Here is a 24997-nt window from a genome sequence, read left to right on the forward strand (position 1 = left end):
TTGTTCAACATTATTTAACAACTATTTATTGAGGAACCAACCTTATGGTGGGGATTGAGTATACTTCAGTAAATAAAATATATATGGTTTCTTCCCTTATGGGCCTTGTGGTCTAATGGTAGAGAGAAACAGGACACAAATGAACAATTAAATACGTATGTAATTTAAAACTGTGATAAGTAATGAAAACTTAACAGTTTTAGTGTAAGAAAATAGCATGAGGGTCACACTTAGACAGTATGGGCAAAGGAGGCCTCTCTGAGAAGGTGACATTTAATCTGAAGCTTGAAGGATTAGAGGAGGGAAGTGAAGAGCACTAAAGATCATGCCCAGCAGAGGGTAGAGAATGGCTGAAAACCTCTGGTGTGAAAGATATCATATAGTTTGAAGACCTGAAAGGAGAAAAGTAGCAGATGAAATTGGAGAGAGAGGCAGGGCCAAAATCACATAGGGCTTCAAATCCACGTTAGAATATTTGGCTTTTTTCCATAATGCAAAGGGAAGACATTGAAGGCTTTTTAGTGGGGCAGGTGGTTGGAGGGGCGGGATTAACATTTAGATAAACTGATGTTCTTTCTCCCTTTTTAAAGAAAATGCTTTGGCTCTTATGGAGAATAGAATATAGTGAATTACTGTAGAATAGATGGAGATAGTGGGAAGGCTGTTATAGAAGTGAGATAATAAGGGCTTGGATTAGGATGGGTGGCAATAGAAATGAAAGAAATTAAAGGATTTGAGATGAGTTGATGAAAATTAATCAGTCGATCTAAGGAAGAAATGGAAAATTTTATTTGAGCCAAATTGAGGATTATAACCTGGGAACAGCAGCTCAGAAAGCTCTGAGAACTGTTCTGCCCTTTAGAAGTCAAGGCACAGTTACATAAATTTTTTGAGACAGAGGGCTGTGCATTAAATGACGTATTATTGACAGTTTACACAATCCAGATCTATGCATCATAGTGGCCCCTTACAAGATCAAGAAGGTGTGTTATCTTTTAAGGAGTTGTCTTGTTGATGCTAGGAGAATGTTGCTCTTGATGGTTGAGCAGGTATTTCTACCGATGGTTGATGCACAATGCAGATACATAATGCACAGTAGAGGGGAGAGAGGGAGCCAAAGGGAAGAGAAAATTTTTTCTGTTTAAATTTTTCTTCTCATGCCATAAAATATAAATTTTATTTCACAGATGTGTACTGGAAGTTAGATTACTGAAAGATTAATTATATCTGTGAATAAAGGGAGAGTGAGGAATCAAGATTGAGTTCAGGTTTCTGGCTTGGGCAACTGGTTGACTATTACTGCCGTTGACTGCTTTGGGGAATTTTGAAAGGTGAGGAATGTGAGTGGAATAGGGGATTTGTCATGTTTGTTTTCAAAATGTCAAGTTTTAGGTACCCATGAGGTCTCTAAGGGAAAATATATAGTAGTCTTTTGGATATACAAGGCTGGAGTCCAAAGGAGAAGTTTGGGCTAGAGATGTATATTGAGAGTTGTTAGCATATAGATAATGCCTGTATTTGCATGAGAAAAGCCTAGGAAGAAAGGTGGAGAAAAAAAAAAATAAGGTTATATAGGGTCAAAACCTAGAGAATTTCAATATTTACAGGTTGGACAGAAGAGAAGGGTACCACATAGAAATCATAAAATAAGTGGCCAGAAGAAAGGGGAAAAGCAAGAGTAGAGTGAACTGAATTGTCATTGAAGAATATGAGGTGCTGACAGCATGCTCATGCAGAAGTATGGCCAAGAAGAGGATCAGAGAAATGGGTAGTAGCTGATGGTGGATGGAATGTGGAATCATGGGGTAGCAGTTATTTGCTAATGGTAATGATCTAGGGAGAAAGCAAGATGGATGATGTAGGAGACACAGGAGATGAACAAGAGTGCAGTCCTTGAGAAAGTGAGAGTAATGGGATCCAGAGGACATGCTGAAGGCTTTTGTTAGGAAGAAGGACACCTTCATCCACGGTAATGGGATTATAGAAAGAAACCTAGGCATGGGTTTCTGATTTTGGTTGTGGGAGTATGAGGATGCTCCTGTCTGATGGCTTCTAAAATAGAAAGCATTAGATGAGATTATCCTCTAAGAATGCTGGTAAGGGAAAAAGAATAACGGTTTCCAAGAGATAGAAGAAGGTCTGAACTTCTAATTTTTTTGTTTTTGTTGCTTTTCCCCCAGGGAAAAAATGAGAAACCTACTTACCAGAATAACTCTGTAGAATTGCTAGGCAGTGATAACAGTTGCATGAATTGAAAGTGCAGTCATTTTACCTAGGTATGTGATTTTTCTCCAGTTACTTGGGACCTGTATAAGTACAACTCTTGGGTAGAAGAGTTCATTCTGTGTTTCGGTTTTGCCACATGAGAAAAAAAATAGATGGAGACAAGGGGATTGAAGGTGTTTGTGAAGACATAATTATAATGTTGGACATGGGAGGAGAAAGCAGGAAGGGAGTGGATAACAATAAAGTAGGAGGATCAGTAGATTGGACTTCAAAGAATTATCGTAAAGTAAATGCTTTAGCAAATTAGCTTGAAATTTGCAGTTAGAGAATATGATGTGGACATTTGATTTTGTAGGTAGGGTAGAGTGTATGTGTATGTGTATGTGTTTGTGTGTGCGTGTGTATCTGAGAGAAAGATGGTGGTGGCAAGGGGTGGTGAAGTGGAGAGGAAAATAAGATTGGTGAGATCCTTTTTATTCATTCAAAAAGTATTTATTTAGTATTAACCATGAGCCAGGCATTGTTCTGTTTGCTCAGGGTACAGCATTGATGAAAAACGCCACGATGTTGAATGGATCATCCGCATGAATGTGGAAATCACTAAGAAAGAAGCTAGAAGGTATGTGGGGAGGGAAGTAACCAGTGAGGCAAAAATTGAGGCTGTTGATAGGTAAAGCAAGATTAGTGAATCTAGTGATTCACCAAAGTATAAGCCATGGCACTTATGTAATACTGTTAACGACAACAGCAGGATGAACAAAAACAAAAGTAATAAAGAATACTTAAATAATATGTATACGCCAAGCACCGTACTAAGTACTAACATGTTAATTTCATTCATAAAACTACCCTGTGAGATGGGCACTATTATTCCATTGCTCAGTGAACAGTGTTTCAGAGGAAAGAAGGGAGGAGAGAGTGAGAGCTTTGGTTGGATTAGGGGAGGTGGGACTGGAGAGGAGTGATCAGGTGAGGACAGGTACCAGAGGAGGTCTGGACCTGTAGCAGTGAGGGACTGAGGGAAATCCATAAGTAAGGTATAGTGGGATGATCCCCAATGACCTTTCAGTTGAGAAGGGCAGTGGTCTCTAGTGCTGGATTTACCGTGGGTGATGGCTTCCACGGCAGCTGCCTCCTCAGAGAGCAGGGGGTGTGCAGCTAAGGTGACTGGAGACTCTCCTCCCCACATCAAGGGAAGCAAAAGGTAATTCTGCCAAAGGGAGAAGAGAAGGTGGGTTCTTATCTGCTTCCCACCCCCTGCTACTCTTAGAGCAGTTCTGCTTTTAATTGCTTGAGATTATAGGGCTTTATGTTAGTGGCTTTTTTTTGGAATTGAAGGCTTTGTTTAAAAATTATAATGCTATGTTTGAAAACCGTGGTCTAGAAGATCATTTATTCTTAAGAATATTCAATCTAACCCCCTCATTTCTCCGATAGGGAACTAAGAGCTCAGAGAGGGGGTGGAACTTGCTCAATGTCACGCAGTGAGTTCTTGGTAGAATCAGGTTTATTTCTCCTGGCTCCCAGTCTGGTGCTCTTCACCATACCCACTTGACTCAGGGTTACAGCCTAGGGTAAAGAGTGCAGCAAGCTTCTGCTGGGCTCTCCTTCTCTGTGTCTGGCCTATCTCCTGCTAGCAGCCCTTACCTGGGATATTTAAAAATTCATGTTATGTTAATTACACCATAACCCCTGTCTCTGCTGACTGTATTCTATTAAGAAATCATTCACTGTTTTGTCAGTAACCCTGGGTGTCCTCTCAGGGAGAGGCAGTGCAGAGAGATGAGGCCTCCCAGCAAGCTTTGCTCACCCTGGTAGCAGTGCGGGGCCCCATACTTGCAAAACTACTGGCAGAAAGTAGTTTCCCTGATGGCTTGGCAACTCTGGAGAGGGTGCTCTGTTCTTCTTGTTTGCAATGACCAGAAAAGCCACTGTGCTCTCATTAAACAGAGCTTCCTCTCCTTTCTCCTTCCCCTTATCTGCTTTTCCATTTTCTACTTTCATTCTTTTTGAAGTGTACAGAAACGTCCTGTTATTAAAAATCTGTTGTCCCAGAATGGAACGGCAGAGATTTTGCTGTGTTTTTGTTCACTGATATATCCCAGGCATCAAGAATAGTGGCTAACACATAATAGATGGTCAATAAGTATCTGTTGAATGAGTGATGCATGAACAAATAAATGAATGGATAATATCTGGATAATTTTTTTTCAGTTATAATGTGCTTTATTAACATAGATCACAACTTCCTTTGTGAATCATGGAACATGCATTCATGGCATCATTTTCAAGGGCTTCTGTCCATTCCCAACACAAAATGTTAATCCACCCTCCACTGCTGCCTTTGATTTATTTTCAGGCAAATCTGTGATGCAAGCAACTTCATGCTCTGAATCTTTGGGGGTATGGAGTCTCAGCTCATCCGAGAACTGGTGGCCATACCCTGCTCCCGAGTAGTCCTGTGGGTCGAGTGGGCCCTGAGAGGAGAGGGAGATAAAGGACCTGAGGACTAAGGGTATCTTTGGGTAAATATCTGGATAATTGATACTAAAAATCTGGTATCAGAGAAGTAGCTGTGGAGTAGACCATCGGCTCCAACTTTCTCACAGTATAGAGGGCTAAAAGCCAAGAGCCCTGGCTACTAGTCTTGACTGGACTAAAGAAATGCAGCAAAAAGAGATAACCTGCCAAGATGATCTGTCCAGACAGGCTATGCAAATTAGATGTCAGCTGTGGCGTCCTGTTGTTTGAGATTCATATGAAATTAACTGAAAGCTCCCACCCCATGTGCAGTGGAAGCTCTACGTTCCTCTCAATCTCTCCCAGAGTTTCTTGTGGGTTGGGATGAGTTTTGGTATCCTGAGCTATTGGCTCCAAGCTCTCTGAATTAGTTCAGTTTGTGGTTCATCTTGTTGTCCTGCGTATAATGTCCTTATTGACCCAGACAAGGAACTCAGCTCCTCTCCTGGATATACCTAAATTCACACACACACACACACACCCCAACATACACACACACGTGTATTCATGCATGTCCACACATACACACACATATAGCACATTCAAAAAAATTAACCTAATATAAAACTTTTGTGTGTGGATCAAATTTTCCTGAAGATTTGGGGAGATGAAAAGAATTTATGTAACAGCAACTCAAAGAAAACCCTAACTTTAATATTAGTCACACCTGTTCTTAAAAGATCTTTAGCTTTTTCTACTAATTTGGGCTTCATCTTCCCCATATCATAATCCTTATATATCTATACCTATAGATATATAGGTATCTTAATTCATTTCTCCACTCCCTTTCCGTTATTATCTGTTTGTCCCATCTTTAGATTCCAATTCTTTTTTTATATATTACAAGAATTCCAGAGTTTGTTTCCTTGTCACCAGTTGAAGCTCATGACCTTACAATCTTACCTTCTATCCCCAATTAGCTTATCAGAGTATTTTTTCCAAAATAAGGCAGTTGCCTTCTCAAGATGTTTCCTTCCAGTGGTATCATTGGAAGGATACTGAGGTATTTCATAGTATTTATAGAAAAGTTGAATAACAAAGACTTGAGGAATTCTTCAACATCACTTGGGGGAATCACAGCAGTAAAATTCAAGGAATGTCTAGTCAGGTAATAACATGAATATGACTCAGTGTCAACAAAACCAGTCTTGTTTCTCCATTTCCAGTTTCAAATCTCCCAGAAAGAGATTCTGATTGTCCTGACATGCCACGATCTATGAGCTATGTCCAGGGAGAAAACCATGTTAAGTAGACAAGGCCATATGCCCATCCCTAGACACTGGAGCCATTTCCAAGGCATGCAAAATCACTAGGAATTCAGTTGCCACCCCAAGCAGTATCTTACACACTGCTTCTCTTAGGACTAAACTTTATGCTAGCACTCTTCATTCATTCAAAAGTTATGCACTAGGAACACACTCAAAAATGAGCCCTGAATGCTGGAATATAGAGACAAATAAAAATGTATGTTGTGGGAATCATTGGTATTACTTCTAGTGATTTGAGTGAGGAACATTTGTGAGGTTGTGTGTGTAATTTAAGTGAGAAGATAAAACCCTTTTAGTAGTAAAAACTTGGGTATCCAAGAGAAAACTAGCTGGAAACACCCGTTACCCATTGTTATGGCTATCTCAGGAATGTTATATACTTCTCTAGTCTATCAGAAATGCTCTGAGAGCAGCCAGGCAGCACTGGGGGCACTTCCAAAGAAAGAGCTATTTTGAATCCATTGTGGTTAGGCAAATTGAATCCCTAGATAAAGTGGTGAGTGATATGTTTTCAAAATATATTTACCTCTTCTCACTTAAAGAATGATAATTAGACCCTCCCTCCATTTTAAAGGGGTTTTTGTATTCAGTTGTCCTTTCTATTGCAAAGGAGAGATAGCCAGTACTTCTAATTTTTCTCTTAGAGTTATTCAAGACATAAAAAGAAAAAGAATGTAGCAGCAACAGAATTACCATCACAAAAATGAACATTTTTTGAGAACTTATCGTGTAAGACATTGTGCTAAGAGTTTCCATACATTTACACATTTTGTCCTCATAGTAATTCTATGAATTAGGTACTCATATGAAGTAAGGATCTATATTACTTCACTTTACAGGTGAGGAAACTGACGCTTAGAGACTGACTGAAGAACTTTCCCATGTCACACAGCTACAGAGTAGCAAAGGCAGGATGCAAACGTAGATCCACTAACTCCAATGTTCGTACTTATTACCATTATGCTAACATGCTCCTGACTTTTCCCCTAAAGTATAGTGAAAAGATGATGGTGTTGGAACCAAGATATCAGGATATCTGGATTTAGCTCTCTATCAACTCATTGTATAAACCTTAGACAAACTGTTTCTTTCGGCAATTCACTTTCCCCACCTGCAATTGGTGAGGCATGGATGGATTTGTAAGAACACATTTAGTGCCAAGGTTCTATAATCCTGCAAGCTCTCAGAGGCCTCTTATAAAAGCCTTGTGCCATGTGAACTTTTGCTATTCACCAACTCTGTTCTTGGAGAGGCTCTTGGGACTGATTCTTGGGAATATAATTTTGAGCTTGTGCACTCTCCCCATCCAAAGAAAGTTTGCAAAGGCCACCCCCTCTTGTCACCTGGCAGCATTTACATCAAGCCATTTAGAGCGGGGTAGATCACTATAATCTTAATGTCAATGCCCTAAATAAATAAATAAATAAATGCATAATATCTACTCTAGGTCTAGTAAAAGGCATTCTACTTAAAATTACAAATTCACATCAGCAAAATATTTAATACTGGTTTGAGGCAGAAGGTCTGGGCTGGAGATTGAAATTCAGATTGCTGGCAGACAGCTCATTTTCCACATAAGAAATGTGATATGGTCCTCCAGCTCCAGGGGGATTATTGTATGGGATTATTGAATTGGTAAACAGAGCAGTCTGTGGTACTTCTTATTATGCAGTTGACAGGAAAAACAATTGTAGCCATATTTGGAGGCAAATATTTGGTCATTGCAAAACTATAAAAACTGTACTTATTTCTGTAGGGCCTTCTGAAGCCCACTTAGATTTAGAGTGGCCTACCATAGGAGAGAAGATTTGGAATTCCCTGAGCTTTCTTCCTGTAGCTTGGAGGTTTGGGGTGAATAGATGGGAGGCAACAGAAGTGCAACAGAAGAGCTCTTGGACTTGGATTCAGAAAACCTTGGTAGAATCCCAGCTCTGCCATGTTTAAACTCTGTAACCTTGGTCAAGTTACTTAAATTTTATGATTCCCCACTCATCTTCCATTGTAAAGTGGAGACAAAGATCCAAGGGGTTAGTATCAAATGAAATGAAGGGGAAAGGAGAGCAAATATTTTATTAAACATTGTCTATATCCTGTAGCTTTTCTGTACCTTCTTGACCTATGAAATAAAACAATTATACCTGCTTCTCCATTTCATGTATGATGATGTTCATTACTTAAAACAATGAATCATACTCTGCTCTCAAGGTGATCCAGGCAAATGTGGGATCCAAATATAGATCACAGGATACTTTTAAAAAGGCTTACAATGCCATAAGCCAGGCATGGGGTGATACAGAGACAGAGAAACAAACATTGAATTGTATCACAAGGACTCAGAAAATGCCTTCCAGAGCAAGAAGCATTTGAGCTTAGCCTTGGAGAATGAGAACTATTTAACAGATAAAGAGAGAGAACGTGCTTAAGGCGGAGAGTAGGAGGGATCAGAACGAAAATGGCCTGGAGATGCGCCAGCGCCTGTTCATGTAGTGAGGAATTCCCAGTAGGTTGAACATGGGTCAGTGAAATGGTGAGGGCCTAGATTAGTTTTGGTCTAAGTTACTGAGTTATTTGAAAGCCAAATTCAGACTTTATCCTTTAAGTAATAGAGAGTCAACACATTTTTGTTTTCAGTGGAAGGGAGATTGCAATGAATTTGCCTCATACATAGGTGAATGGCTGAGATTTTGGAGTCCAAAGAGTAGAAGTCAGAAGGACATCAGTCAAATATAGAATGTTTTGCTGGGTGACCATTGTCAAGTGGCTTAATTTTTTTACCTAAATTTCCCTGGGCTTTGAAATGGAAGCTATAGAATATTCTTAGTGAAACAAGTGCCACTTATTGATTCCACGAAGATTTGGGGGGAACCCCCTAGATGAAGGGCCTTGTGCTAGGAAATGAACATGGAGATGTGGGGCTGAGGCTTGGGAGTGGAGGAGTGTGAGAATCTTGGCTTTTTTTTTTTTTTTTGCGGTACGCAGGCCTCTCACTGTTGTGGCCTCTCCCGTTGCACAGCACAGGCTCCGGACGCGCAGGCTCAGCGGCCATGGCTCATGGGCCTAGCCGCTCCGCAGCATGTGAGATCTTCCCGGACTGGGGCACGAACCCGTGTCCCCTGCATCGTCAGGCGGACTCTCAACCACTGCACCACCAGGGAAGCCCTGAATCTTGGCATTTTAAAGGCTAAGCCATCATGTCTTAGAACTTCATGACCTTGGAAAAATCTTTTCTGCATTTTGGTCTGTGGTTTCCCCAACTGCACAGATGGGCCAGGTGATTTCTGAGGTCTTTGTCACTTTAACATTCTAAGTTTTCACCTTTCAGAACTGTTTCCAAGCCTTTTCTTATATTCTCTTTTCAACATCTAATCCCTCAACCTGGGCTTCAGTGTTACCTTTGACCCTCTTACCTATCTGGAAATATTTGCAGTACTGTGCATGCATCATCCCAAGAGACCAGGGTGAAAGGACCTCTTTCTCTGTTTTTCAAAGAGCATTGCTATAAACAGGGAGAGAGAAACCATAAGCCTCCAACAGTGGACTGTATTCCTGAGATCTCAATCTTGTGCCCTCCCCCCCAAAAAAATCAAACTGTTGGGTTAGAACTAAAAGGAACTGAAAATGCTGACTTTACTGGGTAAACAGGAAGTCAGAGCCAAGGAGGTGGCTTGTTCATTCTTAAACTGAGCCATGTAGAAATTTATATCAGACATGAATATCTGAAAACTGCTGACCACAGGTGCTCATGACAGAACAGGGATCAGAATCATGAGTTGGTGGATAGGACCCTAGACCTAGAGTGGATCTTAGAAAAATCTTTTCATGTCCTTTAACATCTTAGCAGTGGGTTTGTGGCCCACATGGGAGTAAGGTGAGAATGAGTGATAGAATCTTGTTTCAGTGGAAACAGCAAATGACCTTGGAGTCAGAAGACATATGTTCAATACAACTCATAAAACAAGTTGTATATAGCTTTCAACAACTGCAAAGTAGCTCTGGCCTTCCTCAGGAGTTTCCATGTGCGTGGAATCTTGAAAAAAATAATAGTTATGCTAAATTTTATTCCTAACCAGTAAATTTAGTCCTGTGTTATAACCAGATTGTTCCTTTATATATGTGTTGCTCTTTGGGTGAAATTGCCTGGTCTCTCAGATTTCTGCTTCCCTCACCTGCTCTCCTCCTCCCTTCAAAAATAATATCTGGCAATACTGACCTAGTGGCAAGAAAGGTACACTCGAGTTTTGTGTCCACAAGGTGTTTTCTGGATCCTACTTGATCTTGGCTGTGGGATGGCTAGTGTGGGTTGCTCCTCACACAGAAGGCCACTGAGGTATACCAGCCCTTCTGAGGGTATCTGTCTTAGTCAGCTTGGGCTGCTGTAACAAATATTATAGACTGGGTAGTTTAAACAACAGATATTTTTTCCTCACGGTTCTGGAGGCTAGAAGTCCAAGATCAAGGTGTTAGCTGATTTAGTTTCTGGTGAGGGCCCACTTCCTGGTTTTCAGATGGCTACCAACTCACTGTGTGCTCATGTGGTGGAGAGATTGTCTCTCTCATGTTTCTTTTTATAAGGGCACTAATAACATTCATGAAGGCTTGATCCTCATGGCTTAATTTCTTCCCAAAGAGCCTACCTCAGATATCATCACAGTGGGGATTAGGGCTTCGACATATGAAGTTTGAAGGGGATACAAATATTTATTCCATAGAAGCATATGCTCCTAAAACCTATTGCTGGTATCCTTGTTCTCTCTCTCTCTTGATCCAGGCCTGGATGTCCTCTCTGGAGGACACAGTTTCATATTCCCTCTTGTATGATCTGTCTCAGGGAGCCTGCCCCTGCCATGAGGACCTCTTACTAACAAACCCCCAGCCAGGTTCTTAGTTAACTGGTGAGTCCTCTCGTGGGGAAATATGGGAATTCTTAATTCTTGTTCACAATCCACAAGAACCAAGTTGTTGTTATGGGAGCTGCTCAGAGGAAGTTTGTTTCTAAGACTTAAACTGAAAATGGAACTCCCTCTGCACTCTATTTCTCTCATACTTTTCTAGATGTTTCTAAAATATCTCACCTCAAACACACACACACACACACACACACACGCACACACACCTCCAAATTTTCAAGGAGTCAGGATTTGAACCCAGGTCTCTCTGGTTCCAAAACCCATGCTCTTAGCCAGTTTCCTATATAGAGTAGGCTTATTTGGAAGCATGTGCTGGTATCATTAGATTCATATATTGATAGATAATAAAAGTTCTAATGAACTTTTTATTCCTTCATTGTTTTCTTTTGAAAAATTAGAAAACTTAGACTCCAAAGATAGATGATTCACCCAATGTCACACAGAACCTATAGGCCTCTGAGTCTTCTTTCCGCCAGACCTTGGGTAGCTCATACATAGGAAGCTCGCACTGACCTGGGTCCTGGTGCTTTCAGTGTCAGCAGTTTGGATTTGAATGTCAGCTCTACTACATACTGATTAAGACATCTTATGAAAGGTTTTAAGCCTCAGCATCTTCATCTGTAACATGATAAAATATAACATCCTAACTTGGAATTATTAGGATGAAGGGAGATAAACTAAGTAAAATGCCTAGCACAAAGTGGAAACTCAATAAATAGTAATTTCCTTCTTTCCCAGTTCCTAAGTGTTACTTCCTGGAACTCTTTTAGCTGCTGGCTTTGAAACTGTGTCTGCTGTGTCTGTTGAGCCCTGCCTGACCCTGCCTGTGAACATTGCCTGACTCCCTGGATTTGAGCCAACGCCAGCTTGGATTTCTGATCCCTGGCCCTGTCATGCCACCTCCAGGACCCCAGGGTGCTTGACCTGACTTCTACCCTGGCATATGTTCTCTTATCCCTCTCCACCAGCTGTCCAGTCTTGCCAGAACATTATGCCTCTTGACCCTTTGCCAGTCAACCTTGATGGCCTTGAGGTCTGTTGTAAACACTGATGCACCACCCAGATTCCCCTTCAAGGAAGACTTACTGCCCTAGCTCCTGGGAATGCTCACCGCAGGCAGTTATCAGCTGTAAGCCCCTTCAGGGATTACCTCAGCTACAGAGAGATGCCCAGCCCAAAGTCATGCTTCTGCTTGGGGATTCCACACCCAGAGACTGATTGTGCAGGCCCAACTTGGGACAACTCTGAAAGACCATTGTAGCTCCAGAGCCCCCCAAAGATATAACCGAGGCCACCCTTGGGATTGCATCACAGCTCACTTTTTCCTCCACTTACTCCTCCTTCCATCCTCTCCCTTCTACAGGTGTTGATCCCAGCGGCACTCCTTAAACATCCTGTGTGCTAATCTCTATTTCAGTTTCTGCTTCATGGGTCCATGAACAAGGTCCCCTCAAATTGCACACAGTTCCCAACACTATCAGTCCTGACCTTGTCCAAAAGACCCTGGACTGTTCCTGCTCACACTCTAGAATGACTCTGTGTGTGTGTGTGTGTGTGTGTGTGTGTGTGTGAAAGAGACAGGTCTTGCTGCTCTGTTATCAAAAAAGCCAAAAGCACAGGGAAACCTTCACACAACTTTCTACTGCTGGGTTGTGTTTAGTGAAGTCAAAAGTCAGTTGAACTTTAATCTCAAGCAACCCCTGTTGTTCTTGCCTGTGCCTTACTTTGACAGGTCCTGAACACTAGGGACACAAGATTAAATCAGCCTACTTTTGCAGTGAAGGTGTCACAATCTAGGGTGGGAGGCAGGCATTACATAGATAAATTATAGAAAGGAAAGATAAGTGCAATAAAAGAGATACTTCCTGCCCCAGGGAACTTGGATAATATTTTCCTGGCAGAGTTGTTCTGCTGATTAAATGAAGCCACATAGCACAATGTTTAGCACAGGAGAGACAGTTATTGAATCAAATTATCTTATTTTGCAGGTTAGGAGATTAGTGCCTGAGACATTAAGTGCCTTGCTTAAGGTCTTGTAGGTAGTTAACAATAAAGCTGGCGCTAGAACTCAAGTCTCCAGGTTCACACTCCATGACTCTTTGCACTATACACTTTGCCTCAAGAGGGTAAAATGTGTTTGACCCATCTACTGGTATTGTTTTCAGATCTGAACTTTTGGAAAGTTGGCTGCCTCTTTCACAGTTTAGGCACACCATATACATGGTTTGAGGCTGTGCTTTGCAAGTTCCTTTGTTCTTTGTTGAAATGAGCCCAGCAACTGGTGAGTATTTCTGTTTCCACATCCCATTTCCCCCTTGAGCTTAGTGGGTTGGCAAAGAAGCATCAGACCACAGCAGTGACATTTACATGAAAAGAACCCATTGTGTCCTTTCTAAGGAGTGTCATAAGCTCTAAGCCATACTGCTTTTCCATTTGCCTTCCTCTGGGAGGTTCTCTGGTAGGAGCTTGGCCTGCTGGAGCTGCCTGAGTACTCACACCGGAAATTATATTCCGTAATTAAAATCAATAGCAAAACAGACACACAGCAGAAAGGTCATAGAACACAACAGAAAACCATTGGGTAGCATATTGCCAAGTGTCAAAATAGATTTTTGAACCTTTCTTCAATCTGCAAATGCCTAAAGCCATCCGTGGGAGAGAGGTAGTGTGCCCCAAGCCCCAGCCTCACCTGGGAAGGGTTTAGCTAAAGAGAAGTCTCCCTGCTTAAACCTTTCAAGGTCCAGCTTCTCCAGTCCAGCAGTGCCCCTTTAAAGTCTCTGATCACCCTCCTGTTAGCCAGGTTGGAGTGAACTTCTAGTGCTGGAGGCTGTTCACAGCCTGAAACTTTCACCTTGGTCTGTCCTAACTTCCATTCCTTACATGCATCTTGGAATCCCTGCTTTCTGACCTATTGCTGTGACTATACCACACCTTTTCCCTTTAGTTATGATAATTGGTGTTACTTTTCTGGCATTTTTCTGTCTCAGCTCATATCTGTTCTCACATCTCAGGCTGGTACAGCTCTGCCTTAAAGCAGCTCAGCCTTTGAGACCTTTCCCAGTGCTGTCTTGTGTCTTCCTTGTCCAGTTTGACCAGACAGCGAACGCTTAGACATAACTCCACTTCCTCTCTTCCCTATACCTTCCTAAGTGAAATCTTCCTTGTTCAGATACAGCACATTTATGCTGATCTTCTTTAAGGGCCAGGCATGGAGCAGGCTGGGAGTAATGTATCATGTTTAATTCTTACAGACTATAATCCTATAGCCACGCATTTTACAGAGGATCTTAGAGTGAAGTGACTTGTCATACTGTAGCAGGTCAGTGACGGAGCCAGAATCCAAGCCCACATCTCCTGCCTCTCAGACCCATGCTTCCTCCGCCAAAAGAAAGCTCTTCCTTGCAGAAGCACTTACATAATTCCATTATGGCACATAACATGCTGAATTTTTCAATCAGGTGGAATAATATGTCCATGGAGTCAGGAGGTCCACAATAGGAATGTGCCTAAGTAACAGGCATGAAAGAGTTTTCTGCAAGCCAAAAAGCAGCAGACCTTGTTAAATAATTGCTAGGAGCCAAGACTTTCTAGTTTTCAAACACTGGACCTTAGGCAAATGCCCATTGGCCTTGCTTTTATAGGTGACCTCCAGAGGGTCCAGATGCATCAGTGAGTCAGAACTTTGGTTTGCTTTTAAGCTTTTTATTAAAGTTTAATATACAAACATAAAAGTACATATATCATAAATGTACAGCTTGATAAAATTTTCCCTGTCTGAACAGTCCTATGTAAACAGCACCCAGATCTAGAAACAACATTACCAGCATCTCAAAAGCCATATGCTCCCCACCCCCAAGGGTAACTACTGTCCTGACCTACACAATTTATTTATCCATTATACTTTTGATGACATGTGGTGCTTTCTAGCTTTGTGTGTCACAAATGGTATTCTAAGAAAATTATTGTATATATCTTCTGGTGCACATATGTATGTACTTCTGTTGGGTATATAAGAGGGGAAGTGTTCAGTCATTGACTATGCATATTGTATTAGTTTCCTGTTGCTGCTGTAACAAATTACCACAAACTTAGTGGCTCAAAACAACAAAAAGTGTATTCTCTTACAGTTCTGATGAAGTCCAAAATGAGTCTTATGGGGTTAAAATCAAGGTGTTGGCAATGTTGTTTCCTCCTGGAGGCTCCAGGGGAAATCTGTTTTCATGACTTTTCCAGCTTCTAGAGCTATATTCTATGTGTTTTTTAGCTCATGACTCTGTCCTCCGTCATCAAAGCAGCATAGCATCTTCAAATCTCTCTTTGCTCCTGTTTTTACCTTGCCCTCTCTCTTATAAGAACTCTTGTGATCACATCAGGCCCATCCAGACCATCCAAGGTCAGCTCCCCATCTCAAGATCCTCAACTTAATCATATCTGCAAAGTCCTTTTTGCCATATCATGTAACATTTGCAGGTTCCAGGGATTAGGTTCGGGGCATTCTTGGGGAGGGACCTCATTCAGCATACTACACATATGTTCTACCTTATAAATACTGCCAGTACTACCAAGTGATACCCCTACGAGCAATGTATGAGAATTTTGGTTGTTCTGCATCCTCATCAACTCTTGGTCTATTCCATTCTTTTCTTTTATTTCCTGTCTAGCTCACAAAACTCCAGAAAGTCAAACGTTCTGTATCCACAACTATGTCCAAGCCCTTTCTCTCTCTAAACAAAGTATCTCCTCCCCATTGCTATTTCTTTTTTTTTTAAATTTAATTAATTAATTTTTTTGGCTGCATTGGGTCTTGTTTGCTGTGCGTGGGCTTTCTGTAGTTGTGGCAAGTGGGGGCTACTCTTCATTGCGGAGCACGGGCTCTAGGCGTGCGGGCTTCAGTAGTTGTGGCACATGAGCTCAGTAGTTGTGGCTCACAGGCTCTAGAGTGCAGGCTCAATAGTTGTGGCACACGGGCTTGTTGCTCCATGGCATGTGGGATCTTCCCAGACCAGGGATTGAACCCGTGTCCCCTGCATTGGCAGGCAGATTCTTGACCACTGCACCACCAGGGAAGTCCCCCCAATGCTATATCTGTTAAACAAGAACATTTAAAAAAATGAGCTCTATCTTACAATAAAATGGCATACCTAACGAGGTGATACACATTTTGTCACTAAATGTATTTAAGCAGAAGCTAGATAAACATTTGTAGGAAGGCTGTAGAGGCAAATTCTATATTGAATAGAGGTGCTCTCTTAGAACAAGCCAGAGATTTGAAGTTGAAGGACCTGGGTTTTGGCTTCACTACTTACTGTATAACCATGAGCAAGTTATTTAGCTTCTGTGAACTTCAGTTTCCTTATTTTCACAATGGAAATATTACTAATTTTCATGCATTTGCAGTGATTGTCAAATGCTACCTCCTCCAAGATACCTGGTCACATAACCATTTCTGTAGTATGGGGATATATTTTTTAAACATAGTTACCTATACTTTTATTATAGCCCTGATCACACTGGACTATAATGGCATATTTATTTATTGCTTCTTGCATGCGTCTTCAAATTCTGTAAAGGCAGGTATTTTATGTGTGTGTTTATTACTGTATTTTCAGTGCTTAGCAGAATAAGTTGCACATGGTAGTGTACAATGAATGAATGAATCTTATTTCTGTTACAGGACTGGTCTGAGAATCTAGTAAGATATTGGCAATAAAAGCTCTTTTTAAATTTCAGAGCACTTTCAAGATGCATTGTTTTGTTCTTGTCATTAGTATCTTGTCAATCCAGGCAGTAAGTGTCTGGGGTAGTAACTGAAGCAGACTGGAGCCTCCTCATCAGGAGGAAGATGCTGGCAGGGGAGTGACATCTGTCCCGTCTGAATTTGTCCTTGAGGAACAGGGGGTGCTCTCTACAGGACACTATTTTTTGCCTCTATGAAGAGCAGCCCTAATTACTGGTGATAATTAGATGCAATTTAAGGTCCTCAGGGCAATCTGTAGAAGTGCAAATTGCATCTAAGCTCTTCCAGATTTGATGTCCTTTCCCTTGATGTCTCCTCCCATCTCTCTTCCTGTGAAATAAGAGCAAAAGAAGGAAAAGGGACCTAAAGGGGGCCAAAACTTAACGGTCATCTCTACAAAGGGCCTCTTTTCTGGCTATCCTCTGCCGAGTAAACTTCAAGTGCCATTCAGGTGACTGCAAGCATTTGGGCGGTCAGAGGAGTGTACGGAGAAGGAGAGTCATTTACTCTTTCATTCCTTTGACAAAAATTTGAGCGTTTTCTCTGTGCCACGTGCTGAGAATACAGAGGTGAGCAGATGTGGGCCCCAATGCCCTTGAGTTGCTCACAGTCTGGTGGGAAAGACAGATATGGAAATAGACAATTGTAAGGTAGTCTGATGACGCTGCTTGAAAGAGAAACAAAATTGATAATGACAGCTACCATTTATTGCTCAGGTAATAGTCTAGATGCTTTACATCCATTTAATCTAATCTCTGTAATAACTGTAAAATGTAATAATTCCCTTTTTTTTAGATGAGGAAAATGGGGCTCAAGGAACTAACTGGAAAGGTAGAGGCAAGTTTGTTGAGGTTACTGAAGTGAGGGAGACAGTAAGGTTCTCTGTGCTTAGGACAAACAGAATGCTTAGATAAAGAGATGGATCTGTTACTGGCCAAAACTTCAAGGTGAACCTCAGAAAATTAGCCCAACAAATCAGTTCTGAACTTGCCTCCTAAGTCTATTTTTCTCGATTTTCCTGAGTTTCCACCCTTAGAACATTATCCTTTATCTTAAGATTTTGAATCTTCTTGATATACAAAGTTGGTAGGTGAAAAGAACTTGGATTTTGAGTCAGAAGGGACAAAATGATGGCCTCAAACCGAATCATTTAATAGCTGACAACAAGATGTGTGGCTTTCTCAAGCTAGCCAATGACTTGGAAACCCTCTAATCTGATATTGTTTAAGTATTTGTTTAAGAGTTTAGGGAAGAGTCTTAGTGCTGCATGGGGGAAGAGGACAGAAGGAAGACCCCTAGTTACAGGACATAGCTTCTCTTCTTATCTGGAGAATTTCAGCATTGACTTCAAATTTGCAAACCCTCTCAGCAGAATGAAAATCTGAAGCTAAGGCCTTACCTTACCTCTCTAACCTATTAGTAAAAATCTGTTGTAGTGCATGCACGGGAGTCTTCTCTCCTACACACATCTCTACCCCAACATCTTGTCAAGGTCTTATTTCCCACCACACAGTGGATAGTTCTGTTACATGCAGTGGTTACCATCATCTCATTATACTTTCAGTTATGCTGAATGGATCTTAGAGATTAGCACGATTGGCAGCTGCCCCTATGTCCTTCCCCTAATCAAAATCTGGTTTGAATTTTACCTTGTTTCTTACCTTCTAAAATTGGAATAATGATAATACCTATCTAGCTTCTCAGTCCAACCTCATTTGCTGCCAACTTCCCTAGGGAAAGACTGTGCCAGCCATGTGGGTCCAATGGAAAAGGTCATTATCCTTCCTGGATTGAAGTTTCAGGTTTCCTATCTCCAGCTCCTCTGCCCCTGCCTTGGTTTTAGATGCAGCAGAATTGGGGAATGGTTTCTCTTCTATTGGAGGCATAAAAAAAAACTTTGATTATCTTTTCCTTTTCTGTGCTAAGACTTAAAGGGGTACATTTGTAGGATGGGGGCCTAGTGGCTTGGTCCTGGGGAATAAAGAATGATAGGACAGGGCCCATAGGGGAGAAAGCAAAGGACTCCTTGCTTAGGGCTGGTTTCAGGCTCTGGGTGTGAGAGGTGAAGGCAAAGAGGTCCTTAAATGAGAAGGGAGGCAAGGATATCAGAAAGAAGCCCTAGTCAAGAACAAAAGCTAACAGATAATACCTCCTATTTCCTGAACATCTTCAAGATGCCAAGCACTGTCATAAAATCCTTGCATATTTTATTTACCACAATCCTCAAACAACCCTATGAGTTACATATTGTTTCACCCACTTTGTAGACAAAGAAACATAGGCTCAGAGACTTCAAGACACCACAAAATCACAGCTAGTACACTGTAGAGCTGGGACTTTACTCCAGGTCCCTCTAACTCAAAGGGCTATGTCCTTTTCACATGACATTCTCTTTCTATTCCTCTGGGATTAGTCACTCCAGATTAAAATGAGTTAAAATTATTGACTGTATCTTGAAATTTTCTAAAGCGCAATCCGTTTTGTTGTTTTAAATGAGTTGTTTGTTTTACATTCCCTTGAGTTTTGGGGTAGTATGTAGTTGACGAATGAATTAAATAATTGATTAAACCCATTTTTCTATTAACATTATAACAGCACTTCCATTAATATGAAAATATTAATGTGTCTCAGAAGTTTCCTTTCACATTATAATGGCTATATTAAAATTTCAAATATAACAATGAGATTCTAATTGTTTTGCAGAAACAATTAAAAAAGGCTATATATAAATGCTCTGAAAGAACTATGGGATGTTCATGAAGTACCAAAGAGGAATTTTCAGGCAAGTTGATATGAAAAAAGCACATAATTTTCATTAAATTGGGCTTTAATTGCAAAATCACAGTCGTTTAAGGAGAATCTTTTGTTTTGAGCATTATAGTGAACAGAACAAGAGTTGGCAGGTTAAAGCATACAATGTGACAATTTAGACAATGAAGTGTAATCCAAATTCAGGTTTATTTAAAGGCTTGCATGACCTTCTTCATGGGGGTATGTTGCATATATCCCATTTGTCCCACCTGCTCCTCTCTTTACCCTTTTGCTCTATCTTCCACCTCGCCCCCAGGCTGACCTGTATGGATCACATCAAGAGACTCCCTTGACATATGGTTTCTGTTTCTGTTCAGCCAATCAGGGCTACCACCAAAAGATGAGAGAGTGGGAGAAACTGTAATGTGGTATTTATTTCTCCAGTATGTGAGGGGGACATACTAGCTGGCTATGTCCCTTGATTGAAGTTGTAGTTGCTGTAAAGTGGTCCTCTCAACACAGCACCTCAACTTCCAGGGTCTGGTAACCACTCCCTCTCCCTCTCCTTTCCATTTCCTGCCTCTAGGTGGTATCTCAACTGTGGCTGCAGTACTATCCGTACTGGGTTTTCTTACCAGGTACTGTTTCCACCTTTGAAAATAGTCCTGCTTTAAACTGTTTATGTATTAGCTAGCTTGAATATGCCACCTAATTTCTTGCTGGGACCCTAAGTATTAACCTCTATGTGGTGTTTTGTTTACTTGTTCATTAGTTTTGGTTTTGTTTTTTTCACAAAAGCATGAAATTGTCTCAGTTCAAGTACTAAATTTTAGGCAAGTCCCATCATCTCTCTAGACTTTAATTATATCATCTCTAAGTTGGGTATAATGATTTCTACATCTCAGGTTGTTATGAGGATTAAATATAGAAAGTTGAGTAAAGTATTTAGCACAATTATTGGCATATAGTAGATGCTCTGAAAATACTGGCTTCCTTTTCTTTCCTTTTTTAAATTGCTTAACACTTGTATTTGTCAAAGGAGAATATATGATTTTGGGGAATTGATGGAGCAGGCAACACTTTAGTAAATGTGACAGTGACTTTTTAGGCACTGGAGATGTTTAAGCCCAGCCTGGGTACCACTTGGCAGGAATGCTAAATCTGAGAACAAAAATGAAAAGGCAATCTGATGAATGGAGATTTCATCCCCTCCTCCATCATGCAAGACCCAACTCCACCATTTTTAAAGAAGGAATCAATTACCTGGGTAGGATTCTCTAATAATGCCCACGCTGCAAGGGATAGGATTTCAAAGTGAGCCTGTTCCTTGGTCTACTCACCCATCGTCACCTGGATTCTCTGCCATCCCTTGAATAGGACTTTAAAAATGGCATGCTAAATAAAATAAACCAGATAGAGGAAGATAAATACTGTATGATATCACTTGTGAAATCCTAAAAAAAAAAAAAAAAAATAAGTTGAACTCATAGAAACAGATTCAAAAAGTGGTTGCCAGGGGTTAGGGTTGGGGGAAATAGGGAAAAGTTGGTAAAAGAGTACAAACTTTCAATTATAAGATGAATAGGGTCTGAGGATCTAATGAATAACATGTTGACTCTAATTGATAATACTGTATTGTATAATTGCAGTTTGCTACGAGAATAGAACTTAAGTGTTCTCACCAGAAAAAAAAAAAGTACATATGTGAGGTGATGAATGTGTTAGTTAACTCAATAGTAGGAATCCTTTTACAGTGTATACGTATATCAAATCATCATGTTGTACACTTTAAATATACTGTAATTTTGTCAATTATACCTCAGTAAAGCTGGGAAAAAAGTAACCTTGCAGTCTTGAGTCTGGCTGGCTCAAAACATATCTCACTCATGTACCACACACCCTTTGTATCCGTATCTATTTTCTTTTTTTTTATGAAAACCTTGCTTTTTTACTTAATTAATTTATTTATTTTTACATCTTTATTGGAGTATAATTGCTTTACAGTGGTGTGTTAGTTTCTGCTTTATTAACAAAGTGAATCAGTTATACATATACATATGTTCCCATATCTCTCCCCTCTTGCATCTCCCTCCCTCCCACCCTCCCTGTCCCACCCCTCCAGGTGGTCACAAAGCACCGAGCTGATCTCCCTGCATCTATTTTCATTTAATAAATTTTTTGCACTAAATATGTGTTTGACTCTGGAGAAACAGCATTCAGTCAATAGATATTTACCGATCACTTACTGTGTGCTAGATTCTGTTCTAGGTCCTGGGGATACAACTTGAACAAAACGAAGTCTTTTTACTCATGAAACTTTCATTCTAGAGGGTGAGACACACAATAAAACAATATATACTATGATATCAGCTACTGGTAAGTGACATGAAGAAAAGGGAAACAGTAAGAAGAAATAGGGAGTTATAGAAGGAGGGTTATTTTAGATAGTGTGGGACATCTGGGCAAAACTCTGAATGAAATAAGGGAGTGAACCATCTGAAGATGGCTCTAGAGGAGAGCAGTCCAGGCAAAGGGAACAGCATGGAGTTGAGGCCCAGAGGTGAGAACAAGCAAGAAGGCCAGTGTAACTGAGTATAGTGAGCAAGTGGTAAGAATGAGATCTGAGAAATAGCCAGGAGTTGGATCAGATGTAGAACTTAGTAGGCTATGGTGAAGACTTTGGATCTTGCCCTAAATTTTTAATGGGGAGGCACTAGAAGCCTTTGAACAAGGGAAGTGATATGAATCTAATTCATAGTTTAAAACATCACTTGGCTGCTGGCTAGAGAATAGACTAAAGGGACCAGTGAAGGGAAAGAGCAAGAGTGAATGCAGGGAGGTGAGTAGAGAGGTTGTTGTAGTAGTCCAGGAGAAAGGTGAGGAGGGCCGCAGGCAGGGAGGCTGCTGCAGTGGCCCAGTGGAAAGGAAATGGTGGTTTGAGGGAGACTAATAGCGAGGCAACTGCAGTGGTCCAGGGGAGAGCCGGTGGGGCTTGGGTACTAGCGGTGAAATGCTGAAAAGTGATTGGATTCAGGACATATCACTCACATAGGGTCAAAAGAACATGCTTGTGGATATAATGTGAGATGTTAGAGAAAGAGTGCAGCCAAGGATAAAGGCTAGGTGTTTGACCTCAATGACTGGTTAGTACAATCGAAGGAAGAAAATCAGGAATTCAATTTCAGACATGTTAGATTTGAGATGCCCGCTAAATATCCAAGTAAAGATGTCTAGAAGGTAATTAAATATATGTCTGAAACTCATAAGGTAGGGCATGAGATAAATATTCAAGAGTTAGCAGTATCTAACTGGATTTTAAAGCTCCAGGATTGGATCAGAGTGTAGAACAAGGGCAGAATGCATTCTGGCCCTGGGAGCGTGCAGACCCTGTTTCTCTCCTCTGCTATTCTGTGAGGTCCTGGTGAGCCAGGGCCATCTGGATATGGGTTACCTTCTCAGGCTTGGAGTTATATACATCAGGATTCTGATTCTAGCTCCACCACTAGTCAGCCATGTGGCCTTGGGGAAACTTAACCTCTTCAAACCTGTTTTCTCATTTTTGAAAGGGACATGTTAATAATAATGAATGGAATGTAACAGGGCCTGATACCTAATAAGCCCTTAATAAATGTTAACTGTTAATTTCTAGAGGATCATACTTATTAATGTTAGGAACCCAGTGCTTTCCCCCTTCCTCCTCTCCTCTTCTTTCCTCTTCTTGGTGCAAAATGATTGCTTTTTCAGCTCTTATAATATCTCATTTGATGCAGAGAACAAATCTATTTTTACATCTATGTACTGTTTATTTACATAGATTGTGTCTTCATTGTATTTAATATCTTAAAGTCTTCTTTTTGAAGAAAAAAAATGACCTGGACAGACAGTGCTTGGTCAAAGAATGAGTGATTTTTAACTAATTATTTAGTAAGAAGCCGTCATTTATGTGCTTGGCTAAATTTTACCCTTGTTTCTCAAATCTACTTGGGAGAACTCAACAGTTTTAGTCTGTAGACGGGTTTATATGGTAACTATGATTTCAAAGACTGTTCATTTGAAGTACAGTTCATTTGAAGTACAGTTTTGTAAATAGAATTGGATTTCAAATGAGAATTTATATGCAGAAATCTCACATAGAATCTATTGTATGGAGTGCTCTTGATATACCTTTGATGATTTGAATCAGACACGTTAAGGAGGATCAGTGAGGTGATGGTGATGGTGCTATGCGCTCAAAAATCAAAGATTTTTATGGTGGGGAAAAATCTTTCTGTAGTCACTTATTGATTCATAGTCAGTTTTTAAGCACTGCCTATGTAAGAGGTGCTGGGTGTACCAAGACATTAAGGAAAGCTCACTATTCTCAAGTAGTTTCTATCTAGGAGAGGGAGCAAGCACAAACACACACACACACACACACTCACACACTCAAACATGAGTTCACTGAACTGTGTAGATGTTATGGTAAAAATCTCTTCAGGGAATAAGGAACAGTAGAATCCTACACTTAATTAATTAAAAACTAAGGCCCACCTATGAGTATAATTGGGGGTATTCCCTCTAGCTTGAAGTCTCTCTGTAATTGCTTCCAGCCAAGGAGAGCACTGACAGACAGCATAAAGTGATGGTGTTTGTTGACCAAGAGAAGAGAGATGCTTGTCAGTGACTCTGAATGAGGGAAATGCTTGTTTCCTGGTATTGTCTGGAATGGCAACAATGAGGACCTGGAACACTGTGGGAAGCTTTAAAATATTTAGACTGTGCCAACCTACAGTTGAGGTATTTGTGTACTTAACTTGATAGAGAGATGAATTATACATTGGAGTCTTTTCCTATCGTTTCATCTACGTGTGTTGACAAACGTCCCATCATTCTCTAGGAAGCACATGCCATGGGGATTACTGCAACATTTTGCAGACAATTTACTTGTAGGGTTTTTGTCCCATATGCTGCTTTCTCTCCATAACAGCTGCCTTTTTATTTATTAAAACACTATCACTGAACAGGGAACTTTTCCTTTTCTCAAAGTGGCATTTTTGAGTGCAGACTGAATGCACTCCCTAGTGAATGTATAGTTACTCCCAAGATGTTGTCTCTTTGAAGTGTAAGAAAGTCCTTGGCCAGCTCAACACAGTAGCCAACAATTTCAGTTAAAATTCAATTGTAATTAAAAGAGAAAACATATTGTCTTCATTAAAATCAAAAGCTGAAAACTCTACAATTTTATGCCAACTGTCAGTGCATTAGATTAGATCCTACGTATTTTTTCATGAATAACGTTGGCCCTATCCACATGTTCTTCCTTGACCATCTATCCAGGCACACAGATTTGTCTATTTCTTAATTTTCAAAAGAGCATATCATATCCTCCATTTAGTTGACTGTAAGAGTATAAGATTATGCTTTTAACTACCTGAGTAGACTATTTGTATTCCAAGAATTTGACACAAAGTGGAACCTCAAATTCTTTGCTGACTTATTCTAAATAAAAGCCTAGTTGCAAGAAACAGCATTAATGGAAGTCTGCTTGAAGATATACAGTTCATTAGTTCTTCTGTCCTTGGACCACACTAGATAACCTGAGAGCTGCA

At 40.6% G+C, this 24997-nt stretch overlaps 1 protein-coding gene across 1 annotated transcript in view; it reads left to right on the plus strand.

Moving 5' to 3' along the window:
* Positions 1–1926: 1926 nt before the first annotated feature.
* Positions 1927–24997, plus strand: part of AGBL4 (AGBL carboxypeptidase 4) — a 590265-nt gene continuing 567194 nt past the window's right edge. Inside the window, exons 1-2 of the mRNA XM_089912066.1 lie at positions 1927–1969; positions 2764–2845. Of these exons, the coding sequence (XP_089768192.1) occupies positions 1927–1969; positions 2764–2845 (125 nt within the window). The remainder of the gene's footprint in view (positions 1970–2763; positions 2846–24997) is intronic.

Source organism: Delphinapterus leucas, chromosome 1 (assembly GCF_059928025.1).
Source record: "Delphinapterus leucas isolate spDelLeu-1000000601 "Yukka" chromosome 1, BTC_Dleu_Yukka2, whole genome shotgun sequence".
Lineage (NCBI taxonomy): Eukaryota > Metazoa > Chordata > Mammalia > Artiodactyla > Monodontidae > Delphinapterus > Delphinapterus leucas.